This window comes from Vigna umbellata, chromosome 1, assembly GCF_029865625.1.
Source record: "Vigna umbellata cultivar VRB3 chromosome 1, Vumbellata_1.0, whole genome shotgun sequence".
NCBI classification, from domain to species: Eukaryota; Viridiplantae; Streptophyta; class Magnoliopsida; order Fabales; family Fabaceae; genus Vigna; species Vigna umbellata.
Genome location: NC_142165.1, coordinates 30,928,826 through 30,943,621, shown reverse-complemented (window position 1 = coordinate 30,943,621; position 14,796 = coordinate 30,928,826). Strand labels below are relative to the sequence as shown.

At 30.1% G+C, this 14,796-nt stretch overlaps 1 protein-coding gene across 1 annotated transcript; it reads right to left on the bottom strand.

Annotated features, from left to right (window-relative positions):
• Positions 1 to 1,247: 1,247 nt before the first annotated feature.
• On the bottom strand, positions 1,248 to 3,534 carry LOC124833065 (transcription factor bHLH96-like). The gene is made up of 3 exons (XM_047307439.2): positions 2,800 to 3,534; positions 2,214 to 2,618; positions 1,248 to 1,823 (listed from the first exon to the last, which is right to left on the bottom strand). Exons 1-3 carry the CDS (start codon positions 3,253 to 3,255, stop codon positions 1,728 to 1,730), a joined length of 957 nt encoding a protein of 318 aa, XP_047163395.1. The 5' UTR covers positions 3,256 to 3,534; the 3' UTR covers positions 1,248 to 1,727.
• Positions 3,535 to 14,796: the final 11,262 nt, after the last annotated feature.

The following is a 14,796-nucleotide window of genomic DNA, read 5'->3' as shown; positions in this document are numbered from 1 at the left end:
TGTTTATATAGTGATTAGACAAATCTAGCATTAGATATTAAATGAATATGTCAATGCATTGATTATATGAGTTTAACAATACACATCAAACTAATAAGTAAATATACTCAGTATTTTTACGTATTATATTCTTTATTTTTATAGAGTTTATTCTATATTTTCTTCACATGTTAGATCTTTAGTATTTTAAAAAAATTTCTTTTTATATTTCTATATATATATTAACTTTCTAAACTTATAAATAATTTTTCACATTGATTCTATTCAAAAATTAATTATAAATCTAAAAGTATTATTATTTTTCTCTCAACCTCTAAATATCTTTTGATATAATATAGATTTACTAAAATAAAGAAAACAAAAAATAAACAACATTCTTTAAATAGACGTAAGTTTAAAACTAGTAAGTCTTTAAATACGAAAACAAAACAAACACACAAACTCACTCCCAGAAAGACTTGTCAAATCTAAACAAAAAGAAGCCTGACTTTGGCCATAATTTGTTAAAGGAATTTGTTTACATTTGAACAATTGTAATTTCAGTTCTTGTACTTCATAAGCCATCTACTTAATTTTTATACAGTAAAAAAAATATATTTAATCTCTAATTAATAACATTCTTTTACATGACAAGCACCCGTGATTTGTGGATTATAGTATAATGTTTGACATTTTAAAAAGAGTACTGATACATATTCTGATTTTAGTTACGCTACTTTTGTACGAAGAAAAAAACTATGTTAGAAGAGAAGCACTCACTTTTGACGTATTTATAAGATCTATGTCAGTCATTATTTTTGGTCATAAACTAAATTATAAAATTTGAAGAAATTATACAGAATTTATTTTACAAATTAAGTGATGTATTATTAATTTAAAAAAAAATGAAATGTTATGGTAAGAAATAGCAAAAGTGGAGAGGTTTGTTTAGTATACGTATTGTGATGAGCGAGAACATGATCTTTACATATCACTGATGCCATGTCTTGTGTGATCCGTAGAGTCAAACACGCGATGGAAAGGTCAATTTTTAGAAGAGTGATCTCATATCGGGTTTGGTGGAAAGAAGGACAACGAAAATCATGGTATACAATTATACACTAGGCGCGTATACTAATAATGGTAGATGCCTATAATTTCCACCGTAGATCTTCATCTTTTATTTCTAGGTACACTGCATCGTGATGAACTTCCATTCCTTCTTTTTTAGGCATATCATTCCTTTTGTTTTCCCCTCTTCAAATGCGTGTTTTCAACTCCCATCACGGAATATTATTCATTATTTAATATCCAAATCTTCTACAGTGCAAAATAATTGCAAAGAGGTCCACAGACATTCCAAGCAAATTAACGATGCTCATGCTCTAAAAATAACGCTAATAATTCACACACACTTCTCTGAGGGGCCTCCACGGCATAAATTGCTTGTCGTTTCCAACCCCCTTTTCCCTTCTTTGCCCAAGTTCTTGAAGGTGGGAGAATGACATTAAAGAGGAAAAAAATATGAAATGAGAAAAGAGTGAGAAACCTATGCTTTAATTAGCATCTCCTAGCTTATTTATGACCTTCACACTGATGCATGTACAACAACGCTATCCCTTCTGCTATATTTCTTCACGGGTCACTCTGCAAACTCCAACGCATTTCACCAAGGTTTAGGTTTGCACTATTATTCATAAAACAACCTGCATTAGCTACCCTTTTACCATTTCCATGTTTAATAATCATCACCTCAAAACGCCTTCCTCCTGAATCCTGCGGGATAATTCATGCACCGCACCTGCAATTTCTTCCACTGTGTTCATCTGACACCCTTCCTCTACCTGTTCCACCATTAAATAACACAACAAATCAGAAAAATACAACTTCTATTCATTAAAAAAAAACAGACAAAAAAAATGCTAACATTCCCTTGTCTAACAGTTCTTTAGTTTTTAGATCAATGTCCTGTTTAACGAAAAACAGACGACACGACTTTGAATTCATTTAACAGAAACCGGTGTCACCATTCCTGAAATTGGTAGTTGTACCGAAGCTCTTTGAATTTATCAAGGTATCATAGAAATTTTCAAGAAGAGAAAATGACAAACATAAAAATGGGGTGCTGGAAAAAGGAATGAGTGTACGTTTTGCATCAAAATTGGAAAAGAAAGAGAAAAAAAGAAACTGCAAATCTAGATAGGTAGGTAGCAGAAAGAAAGAAAAAAACCAACCTTAACACTAACCGAGGTGAGGACCATATCGTCGACAGTGGTAACGTTAAGGTGGAGAATGGTGAAGGCGAGAGTTTGAAGGCCAACAACCATCTTCAGAAGCAAACCCGCTTGTTTCTTCGAGAGTATCTTTATGTTGGCATGGCCATCCACAAGGGTCACTTCTATGTCTGCCACGGCCCATGAATGGCTCCGTGCTTCGCACGTGCTAGGGTACCCTCTGCCGTTCTGTGTCGCACGTGTCGAATACTGAGGGAACATGAAGAACTCGGCAAAGGGTGATGACGAGTCAGAGAAGCCACCGCCATTTTCCTTCGTTCTCTGCTGCCCCTTCATGCACTGCAGAAGCTGCTCCAGCTCCTTCACGAAGTTAATGGCTCCACCAATAATAGATGCTTGATCACCCTGTAATGTAACATTTCCGAAAATTAGCTCGGGTTAATTTAAGGTTTAAAAAAACAACAAACTGTAAAACAAACCAAACACGTGTACTCGTGTCCAACGTCTCTGAGACTGCTCAATCAAAATTTACAATTTAGATTTGTAATTCGAAAAGATGAAAGAAGTGGAATTTATTTAGACTAACCCTTTGGACATAAGAGGGTGGCATCAGGGATCTTAGAACGGCGAGGTACTCGTTCATCTGTTTTCTTCGATTGCGTTCAACTGCAATGTGGGTCATTCTTTGATTCTCGATCTCCTCCTTGTTCTTGGTGCTCTTGGTGCGGCGGCGTTTGCGGCGGCCGGGAGTGGGTTCGGAGGGAGGAGGAGGAGGAGGAAAGGCGGCGGGGAGAGATTGATCGACGGTGCAGGGTTCAGGGGAGGAGTGTGAGTCCCATTGGTCTTTGATATTTTGCAAAGCGGAAGGAGAAGAAGAATCCCAATTTGCATGCAGAGTGTGGTCTATGTTGTTGGTGATGATGCCTAGAAAGGCTTTGTTTTCTGCTTCTTGAAGATTGTTGTGCAACAGCGAGTAGAAGTAGTCTTTGTTGCAAGGGTAAGTGAATGGATCTTGCGGGAAAACCACGGCCTCTAGGGCCATTGTTGTTGTTAAAGTGGGAAAGTGTGGTTGTAAAGAGAGAGAGAATGATTGGATGATGGTTTTAGCAAAGGCTAAAGCAGGGGTAGTGGTAATGGTGGAAACAAAGTAACCTTTTTATGATGATGAGCTTAAGAAGAAGAATTTCCCTTTTGGGTTGAAATCTTAAAAGTGGATTGATAGTCCACACAAACAAAAAGCTACAGACCTATGCACGTGAGATTTTTCGTCCTACACCGCTTCCTTCATCGCACCAACTTAACCACTGGAAAACACACAGAAAGATTCTCTTCCCAATTTCTTAATATCTCCTATTTATAATAGCAGCACCAAGCAAACCGATAGACCCATGACTTTCCCAACACAACCACTTCTCATGCCTCACAACCTCAATATTATGGACTAATAATAACAATACACACCTGTTATCTAATTAAAAAAATAATTTGTAAAATTAAACCATCTTGTGATTCAATTGGATTTTCAAATGCATATAATCTTTATTCTAATATGATTTTTGTTATCTTTTCTCCATCATATTATTTATTGTACTCTCTCTCTCTCTCATTGTTCATTTCTTCCATGTTGGGTTTCACAGTCAATCTTCATATAATGGTTCGCTTTGGCCCAACACAAGTTACGAAGACTGCATAAATTTTACTAAACTAAAAGACTGAATTTATAATTAAAATTTAATAGGATCAAAATTACACATTTTGTAAAATATTGAGACTAAATGATTTATTTAAGAGTGGAAGTTATTTATGATTCAGAAATCAAATATAAGATTATAAGGAAGTTGGATACTGTATAATTAAATTAAAATTAATATTAATTCTTTATATAATTGGACTTGTATGTCTAGTTGAGATTACATTTTCCTAATACATCTTTCTCGAAAGATTCAATAATATTTTGGATTGGATGTAAAATGTTTTGCCCAATTGACGAGAATCTAGTTCATCTCATACCTTCTATAAATACAATAAATATTATTAGTGGATAAATATCTATTACCTGTATGGTCACTTTAACTCGATATCTTGGTCGAATTGATAACTACTCTAAATTTAATAGTTATGAGAGAAATTTAACCAACTTACATTAGTCTAAATGAAAAGAAAAAAAAAATAGAGTTTTTGTAATCAAAGTTTTCGACGGCAAGTTAGACAATAGAACAAAATGTTCTATTATAAATTTTCACATAACTTGAGTAACACCATTTAAAGGCTGAAAACAATTTGTAAAAACCAAAGAGGGAAAAGAAGAGCTAAATATATTACAAGGTTAATTTGTGAAATGCTACCTTCGTTATCACCTTTCCTTTTTGAGATACAGAACATTATATGCACAATATGTATCTTTCTTGAAGGAATAAAAGAATTGAAACTAAAAAATTAATGTGATGAAAATATAATTATTGAATGTTGTGTGTTGCAGAATAAATCGATCTTATCCAGAAAATCTATCATAACAAAGTTTAATAAGAAGAATTAGAAATGATATACATGAGAAAATAATGTGATTGTGGGTGCACATAATGTAGGTGAGAAACAAACGGCTGGTCGGTAAGGAGACAAAGGCATATCAAAAACTTTATACAAGATAAACTGTATCAGAAGCATATTTCGTCAACAGGGTTAGGTCACTACGGTGATCTCGTTCACCTCTCCTTTTTTTTAATGCATTCTCCTTGTATAGATTTAAGTCTAATTCAATTCTACAAATTAAATTGTAAGATGAGGTTTGCACTTCACTTATATATTATAATTTTATTTTATTTTTAGTAAATGTAAAACTTCCAACACATTACTCCATTGCTTAATCAATTTCTTAATATAAAAAATATACTATTTATATGTCATCGAATTAACTATCATTTAATCAAATTAATACTATGACAAGGTTCAAATATATCAATTAAAAATAATGATTAAATTAAAGTATATTATAAATTTGAGTATTTTAACTTATTAAATTTACTAACCGAGCAATTTACTGTCTTAATTATTTTTCTTCACGTATTAGACATTTTTCAGCCTTATGATTGCTATGAAATGATGATAAGATTAATTGTAAAACAACAAGTGATATTTGTCGTTTTTAAAAAAAACTGTGTTGGATTACAAGAATAATTTCATTAATGGTGGTGATGAAAATAATTCCTTTATATGCATAGGTTATGATGTAAAATTAGAAAAAAAAAAACATGATAATCTCACCATCTAATATATTTTAATAAAAAATAAATATATCCTCAATTAGTTTTACATTAATTGTAATATGGTTTTCATATTTTTATATTTCTTAACACATGAAAACAAATAAATAAGATGATGACAAAATAACAATCATATTATCAATTAAAAAATAAAATCATACAATATCATTATTCAATTGACATACTTAATTGAAAAATATTAAAATTTTAAATATCAATAAATATTTTTAATAAACATTCAATTAGAAAATTTAAATTAAACTGAAAAAAGAAAATATTTTATAAATATATATCAAAGAAAAAACGATAAGCGAACCTATCTACAATATATATATATATATATATATATATATATATATATATATATATATATATATATATATATATATATAATTTTTTATTAGATTTAAAATATATCAATATAATAATAAATAAATAATAAATCAGTATGGAAAATTAGATAATTAAAATGTTATAAAAAAAATTCTATGAAAATATTTTATTTCCTTTTATATTTTTTAGGGGTGTGGTTTGATTTGGTAATAATGTGGTCCGAGAGTTGTGCCTGGAACAGAGAAAAGTGATGAAAAGCTGATATGGTTCAGAGATTCTGAGATAGAACCATACAAGTGGAAATGAGGGACCAAAATAAAAATGAAAAACATGCACAGTCAAACAACTCAGTTCAGGCTTCAAGACAAGTTCAGATTTCACAGGAATCCATGTGACCATTCTCTCTATCTCTCTACACTGTTCTCGAATATTCATTTTATCTTCCATGTAAATGTCAAATTTTGCTTTTACCAGTGACTGAATGACGCACTTGTTTTAGTTCAAACACTCTACTAATTAACCATTTGACCACATCTCGATAAGACATTCTGTGACTTTCTTCCCCTTTTCTTGGGTCCCCAATATTATTAACACCTTAATACTATATTTCGTGTGCTATTCTTCCACCATCGTTTTTTATAGAATGACATTGCCATCTTTGATCTACGAGTATAACATCATTATTCTAATATGAATAAATCCAAACCCAACTGGCATTCCGTTGAATGTATCAGAAAAAATTGTACATTATGAGATTCCATGATCGCTTAACATCAGGGCAACTTGCTTATTAGGAAATCCCTCCGCTACTGCTACCTACGTATCACAAACTTTTTTAATACTAATATTTCTTACAAATCTTGTTATTTCTTTTCTTAGTTTTCACATTTTCTTCTTCTCTACTTCTGTGTTTCTTGTTTTTCTCCTCTTTTATTTTTTCCCATTGTACTTTTCTTGGAATTATTGAAGCACCTTCAAAGTTTAATCACAACTTGGAAACATGTGTACTCTATTTTCTCTTTACAGCACTTTTTTTTTTAAAAGCTCAATCTCTTTCATCGTAATCTCTATTTCTTTAATGTGTCTGTTAACTGTTGTGACCTAAGGAGGGAAATGGTTAGTTGATCACATTATTATTCTATAAGATAACATGATAAAGAAAAAAAAAAGAGCACACTTTTTATGAAATATTGTTTGAACTCTTCGATGTGTGACTTGTTCAGATGTTTCTGTATGCAAAGAAGAAAGCAGGGGAAAAAATAGGACATGCTACTGATCAAGAAAGAAGACAGCACGAAAACTTAGAAAATAAACTACAAAAAGAGTTAGATTGTATGAAAGTAAAAACACCATAAAATGAAGAATGATGAAAGTGAGAGGGTGTAAAGTAATTTATAATCTGACTTTATAACATTCAGTAATTTATAATCTGATACTTAATATTACAGCCCTCACTTTTTTTTTGGACACTGTTAAAGATCATTTATTTATTTTGGAATTTAATCTTCATTTTATTACAATTTTATGTTTAAAAGATGTGTAATAAGTTAAAAAATGAATTATACATAAATATCATTGGACTCAACTCTTAAACAATCAGAACCTTTTAGTGTATAAAAACAAGCGTCTTAATGAAAATTTAAGATTGGAATGGTCTAAACTATCTATCTAGATCATCACTATTTCCATCAACACAAATACGTTGAATATTGTATAAGCCACTACATATGAGAAATTGTCAATTTTGAAATACGTTTAGAAGTGTTGGAAGGATAAATAATTTCCAGAAACTATTATTAGAATTTAGTGATATAATTACACAATGTAAGACTAGAGAAGAAGAAATAAAAAATAGTTTTTTAATTAACATTGTCATATTTAAATATTAAAATTTTGTGAAATATAAAAAATGTTTGTAAGTTTTATTAAAATAACATTGATGAAAAATTGTTAAAAACAAAGGAGTATTAATTTTAAAAAAATTGATATTTCTTTGGTTAAAAAATATATAAACATAATACAAATTTTGATCATAGATAATAAAAAGAAATCTATAATCAGATATATATAAAAATAAAATAGCTTTAAGATCATGCCAATATTTTTTAGCATGTATGCGCAAAACTGTGAAAATATATGTAATATCTTCACTCCAAATTTAAAAGGACATTTTTTTTTTCAAATAACTTGATACCCTTCTTAACTAGGATTATATATATAACCCTAGTCAACAAAGTTGTTTGTGTAATTTATAAAGCTTCATGATACATTCTGATATAGAAGTACAGATGACAATTTTTTTAAGAATTATATTTTTTTGTTTATCTGTGAACTTTTGAGTGTATTATGTCATTCGATCTATGTTGATGGACTTACCTAGCAGAAACCAGACATGGCCTTTTCATTTTTCCTTCTTTTTCAAAGCCATGAATCATATAAAGAAGGACATAAAACTTCTCCTAAAAGAGCTAAAGCGACAAATTATTTTTTAAAGTTCAACTTGTCACATATTGGTTGTCCAAGTGCATATTTATCAAGTTACATATAGAATAATATAAAAAAGAGACCAGTATTATAAAAATAGACTTGAGATTACAAAGACTAGATGATAATTTTCTAATTATTTGATAAAAATGATATGATAGACTTAACAATTAATAAATTTTATCAGGATAGGATTTATACATCTTTAATATCATTTTAAAGAAATAAAATAAAAATTTAATTTAGTCTTAAAAATTTATTTTATAAAATAAATTGTTTTATATTTACAAATTTATCTTATTTTTAATTGATATGAGATTTTAAGAAGTTTGAGATTAGAGAGTTTATAATATTGGCTATAAAAAATTGAACGATAAAATTTATAGTTGTCACAAATTGTATTTTTCCGGAAAGTTATATGAAAGTTTAGAATTTTTATCAAAACAAATTATAATACTTTAACTGGGTATTTAATGAAAGCTATGAAATTTCTAAACCAAGTTAAATTTATGGCAATGATTTTATTTCTTCTTTTAGTTATTTATATGTGTGCTTTGAAGTTCTTAATCATGATTTCAATCAGAACATATACGAATAAAAAGTGGCAATATTGAGAATCCATTATCAATAGTTTACTTCAGTTCCTCTGAAAAGTTTAACAAAGAAAGTAAGATGACTGAAACTAATCTCAGAACTTATCCATAGTAGTACTATGTTTTGAGATGCAATTGGTTCCAAGGTTGTCAACTGATTAGGGTTCTATATACAAATAATAAAATATAATGAAATTGTACTGAGTACTACATAAATTTACGCACTGATAACAATGATTATGACGTGTATCAATATTGAACACAAACAAATTATCTAATTTCGATATGATTGATTATCTTTGATGCCAATCCAACCTATACATGGTACTTTAAACTAAATCTTCCAACCTTTAATTAAACTAAATCTTTAGCGTGAGACAGTATACGAAGGCCGAGGGAGGATATATATTAAAAAAGAAAACCATGAATAATATGTATGTTACCTTTCCGCGAAACATGAAAAAATTGTAGGAAAAGTTAAGTTAAATTTGTCATAACCAATTATATTGTGACGTAATAAATTATGTTTTTGATATATTCTATTATTGATTACATTGCAAATATTTTATTAATATTTATTGATTTTTATTTATATTATATTATTAGTAATTATACTTTTATGCTATAATATAAACAATCAAAATAATTAATAAATTTAATGGTTATAAATAAATATATTTTAATTTTTACTTGTTTATATTTTCTTTTTCATAATTTAAACAACTTCTTTTTATTTCCTTCCTTTTAGGTTATCACTTAACACCGTACACTCCAGACAAAACATTAGAATGACTTAAAAGTAAAATATACTTGCATGTTCTTTGATGAAAAGGAAAAATAATTAAGGAAGTGAAAATCTATCTTTCTATTTTTGTCTAAGTATTTCACTGAATATTAATTTTTATTTTCAAAAAGAAAATATCTTTCGAAGAATAAAGTTAACAAGCTTTAGATGGATCTATATTCTAATTACATTTTTTTTCCGTTCACTTGAAACTTAAAATCTTACAGAAATTATAATTCTTATTTTAATAAAACATGTTGGTTTGCCGTAGGCCTACTTCTCATTAAAGTGCAAATAGTATTATTAAATTTCCTTTTATATTTTTAGTTCTGCATCCTATATATTAAAATCAATAAGTGCATTTTAATTATGTATAATCTAAATATTATCTTTTAATTGTAAAGCTCTCTGTATAATACTTCTCTGCCATATTATTTGAGCATATAATAAGGACAAGATGAAAATGATGTAACTTCTTATATGCTCAAATAATATGAAGAAAAACAGGAACCAAATAGGTTCTACTTACAAAAATGCATATCTTCTAAATTGACTGATAAGAAATATAAATAATCTTCTATTTTTTTAAAAAATATTAATATGATTTTATAATCATTTTTAAAAATATTTAAAGAAGAAAAAAGTATACATATTTTAAATTTTCTTCTCTATAAACCCAAAAATTACATAATGATACCCATATGATATGGTAATTAGTCAATAACAGTATAGTATTAATGTGGGACACAAGACTTAAAAGCTTATTTGACGTAGAAATTAAACGCGTAGTCCCTAATCTATCACATCTAAGAATTTGTCCCTTATGAGACACCCAACTGTGATAATGAAAAGAAGAGTAATCGAGATTTTTGTGCAATTAATAAGTGATTATGTTGTCAATCACTGAACTGCATGCATGTGTTTTCAACCACAGAACACGCCACCAGCAACTCCAACCGAGGCATCCGGGCACAAGTCACATAATAACATACATTAATCTATGCTACTACAATAATGTTGTGTGAAACATGATTTGGTCAGAGATTTGGTTTTATTAATTAACCACAATACTGGTTGGCTCATATATATATAGGATTTTTGACTTTTTCAAGAAAACTCAGAAGAAAGGGACCTCATCAAAATGACCATTGTTTTTTTCGTTGGCTTTTGCTAGCTCCACAGATTCTCGACCATTGCCACCTTCACACTTTCTTTCCATTGTTGCTCTCTAAGTGTTGTTAATGGTTATCATACAACAAAACTGTTGTTATTGGTTGATCAAGGACAAGTTATAGTTAATTATTACATCACTTTTATCAACTTCATCTTTTTGGTATATGTTATAACTATAAATTTATTATCGTTAGTATTGTTTATGCTTCTATACATGTCACTGTACCTATGTGTAGTGGATAAAAGCTAAAGCAATACACGGTATAATATACAAATATTGGTTAACTAGTGAATTAATTATGTTTAATTTAAAATTGAAAAAAACGAATGATTTAATTTGTTTAATATATGGACTTTATAATGAAGGAATATACGTGATTCTTTTAACTAGATAAAAATTTAAGAAATTAATTAATTAGTTTCATGATATTAATTTATGATTTATATGGATTTTTTGGCTCTTAAAATTATTAAACGTCAAAATAGATATAAAATCATGTATCTTAATTTGTTCATGGTATAAGTATATTTTCTAAGTTTAATTATTATATATAAAGACCACGTTAAAATTTGTGGTTTGAAAAAAGGGAATACAGTTAGGGGAGTGCAGGTTGTGGTTATTAAACTACATGTCCCACATATTGAAAAGGTTATATTTGTCTTTTTAAGCAAATGATGCAAAATTGTTATGATTAGTAAAGAAAGAAAATATTTTATGATGATTTCTTATTAGGATGATGAGAAGTTACTTGACACCACCTACTACTATGCCATTAACAAGTTCAAGAGTATTTATGTAATTTTATAGGTAGTACTTAACATTGCTAATATCATTATATTTTGTTCTTGTCTATTTATAGTAATTCTAAACTCATTTTTGTCATTTAGAATTTAAGGTTCTCAAAAATTTAATGTAATTGATTGAATGACTTCTTATATTAATGAACAAGACTCTATATTATACTAAAACCTTAGAGTTATCCTTAGTATCTAACAAACATTAGGATATTCGATTAGATCTACACTAATGCAAAAAGGACTTTAGACGTCTGTTATTTTGGGCTTTTAACGTCTGATCTTTGTCCGACGTCTATATGGGTGATGTTAATGAGACGTCGGATCCTTTAGGTCAGACGTCTCTATAGACGTCGGACCTATATAGATCTGACGTCTATATAGACGTCCGACCTATATAGGTCCGACGTCTATGATGTCTGACCTATATAGGTCTGACGTTTATATAGACGTCCGATCCATATAGGTTAGAAGTCTCTGAGGTTGCTCCTGACTCATGGTGATTCGAGTTTACAACTTTATATTTTAGTTGAAGAGAATGTATTGTACATTTTTTTTATTGGATGGTTTTAAAAACGTAGTGGAGGGAATTCGAGGAGTACAAAACGCAAGAAATCGCCGCCATAGAACGCCGCCTAAAGACACGAGAATAACTGCACCAAAATCCAATGAAAACGCATTTTAATCGGTTCAAATGAAAGATAATGCATCAAAGAGTGATGTAATCGAAGTAAAATTAATTTAACACGGTGCAAAAGTGATAAAACGAACATGAAAAGCGTAACCCGTAGAGAGAAAACGCGACGAAGATGATGAACAATGAGTGCGCGTAACGGCTATCTCGCGTTCACGGTGTTTTAATGCCAAAATTTAGACGTCGGTTCCCCCAATTAACAGACGCCTAAAGTGCTTTAGAAGTCGGAGTGGCGGGATCAGACGTCTAAATAGAGTCAAAAAGTGACTTTTTAAATTTCTGGATTTAGGGTTTAGACGTCGATTCCCCAATTAACAGACGTCTAAAGTGCTTTAGAAGTCGGAGTGGCGGGATCAGACGTCTAAATGGAGTCAAAAAGTGACTTTTTAAATTTCTGGATTTAGGGTTTAGACGTCGGTTCCCCCAATTAACAGACGTCTGAAGTGCTTCAGAAGTCGGAGTGGCGGGATCAGACGTCTAAATGGAGTCAAAAAGTGACTTTTTAAATTTCTGGATTTAGGGTTTAGACGTCGGTTCCCCCAATTAACAGACGTCTAAAGTGCTTCAGAAGTCGGTTCCCTCCATAATAGACGTCTAAATAGAATAAAACTTTATTTACTTTTAACTTTTTCGTTTAGTTTTGGCGTCTATTCGGGGGAGCCGACGTATATGAGTATTTAGATGTCGGGCCCTTCCATAACCGACGTCTAAATAATTGTTTTATTTACGAAAAATGCCACCGGTCATTTTTTACGTTGGATATTCGAGGGTCAGACGTCTAAAGGGTGACGTTAAAGGTCTTTTTTGCACTAGTGCTAAACTTAAACGAGTTTCCACTCAATTGACATTAATGAAACAAGTTGATTGGTTAAGTCATTAAAATAATAAACCAAATCAAATAACTAACTCTTAAAGCAATAACATAACATATATTGAATTAAAGGCAATATAGAAAGTTGGAGAAATTACATCTAATCCCAACAAGAGTTTAATTGTTCATTATGATGATTTACAAGCATAAAGTGTTGTCCTCCTCCCATGGTTCTCTCTAACTGTATTACAATGGGTTCTAAGAACTCTAGAACTGAACTACAAAATTAACATGTAAATAACAGAGCAAGACTTCATTTTTATAGAAATAAAACATTATGCTTTAGCTCCTAAGATGTTGGTCAGCCATGATGTTTCCTCCCTAGGTAGGTTTGAGCTTCCGGATTGGTTGTCATCAATGGAGCTTTCATTTCTAAGAGAGTTTTCTCTTAAGGCTCGGTTACCAATTTTGGTGTTTAATCTTTTTTTGCAATAAAGGTTTCTTCATTGGGGCTTAACACCAATGTCGTTGCTCAACAACAAGGCTTATATTTGAATCATCAACAAACCGTCTTATGGTGCTTAGCTTCAGCATTAGTGCTTAGTGTCATCTTCTTGATTTCCTTGAATTTATATGCAAAAATATAACAAATACATCAAATTCCATATTTTCTAATTTTTCTACTCCTCATTTTGTAATCTAAAGTAAAAGGGGTTGGTTCACCAAGATTTATATCATGTTTATACAAGACCAGTGTAAAAATGATATACAAAATTAAGTAAACTAAACACTTATCGACATACCCTGAATTTAGCTCTTTTCTTATCCCCAAGAAAATCCTAATTGTTTCTACAAAATGTTTTTTTAAAAAAAAAAATCTAATGGAACTTATATTTTCACACTTTTTACAATACTAAATTGAAAACCAAGGATAATTAATGAAGACACAAATGCAAGTCAAATTCACAACCAAAAGTGAATAACAAAGTCTCTCAATCATTTTTTTGTTTAGTATTCAAGACTGTATCCTCTAAAGTGTTTAAGTGTTTTCACTCTCAACACCTACTTAACTTAGCTTTGTATTTCATGTTTAACGTGTTGGACTATCAAAGGACTTTGATTTACAAGATAAGCAAGACTCATTGCTAAAAAGGAATACAACAACACAAATACACATGTGCCATGAGTCTGAGTCTGTTCCAACTTTATTTTTCCTTTCTTACAACTTTTTTTTTTCATTTTCATTCACTTTGAGCATACCTTTTCTTGGCTTAGTTAAATGCATTACTTTTTCTTTTGTTCAGGTGTCTCAATGCAATCTTTTTGGCTCAATTTCCTTATTTTTGGGTATGTCTCCACATAGCCCAACTTTGTTCTTTTTCATGCGCTTTAGAACTCACTATTTTCCTTTCATGGCACACATTATTGTTGAATCCTTCCTAACAGTGAGAAGGGTTGAATTACCTACAATTTAAGGCTCGTAGTGTGCATTTCATGCCAAGGTTTAAGCATTTATTTTCATTCAAAAACATGTAGGTGGTTATTTTGGCTTTGGTTTTTTGCAAAAATTTTCACAAGAAAACTTGCTCTAGTAATTTTTATGGTAATAATTCTTAATAGACCTAATTTAGCATAAAACCAATGGCTCAACCACTT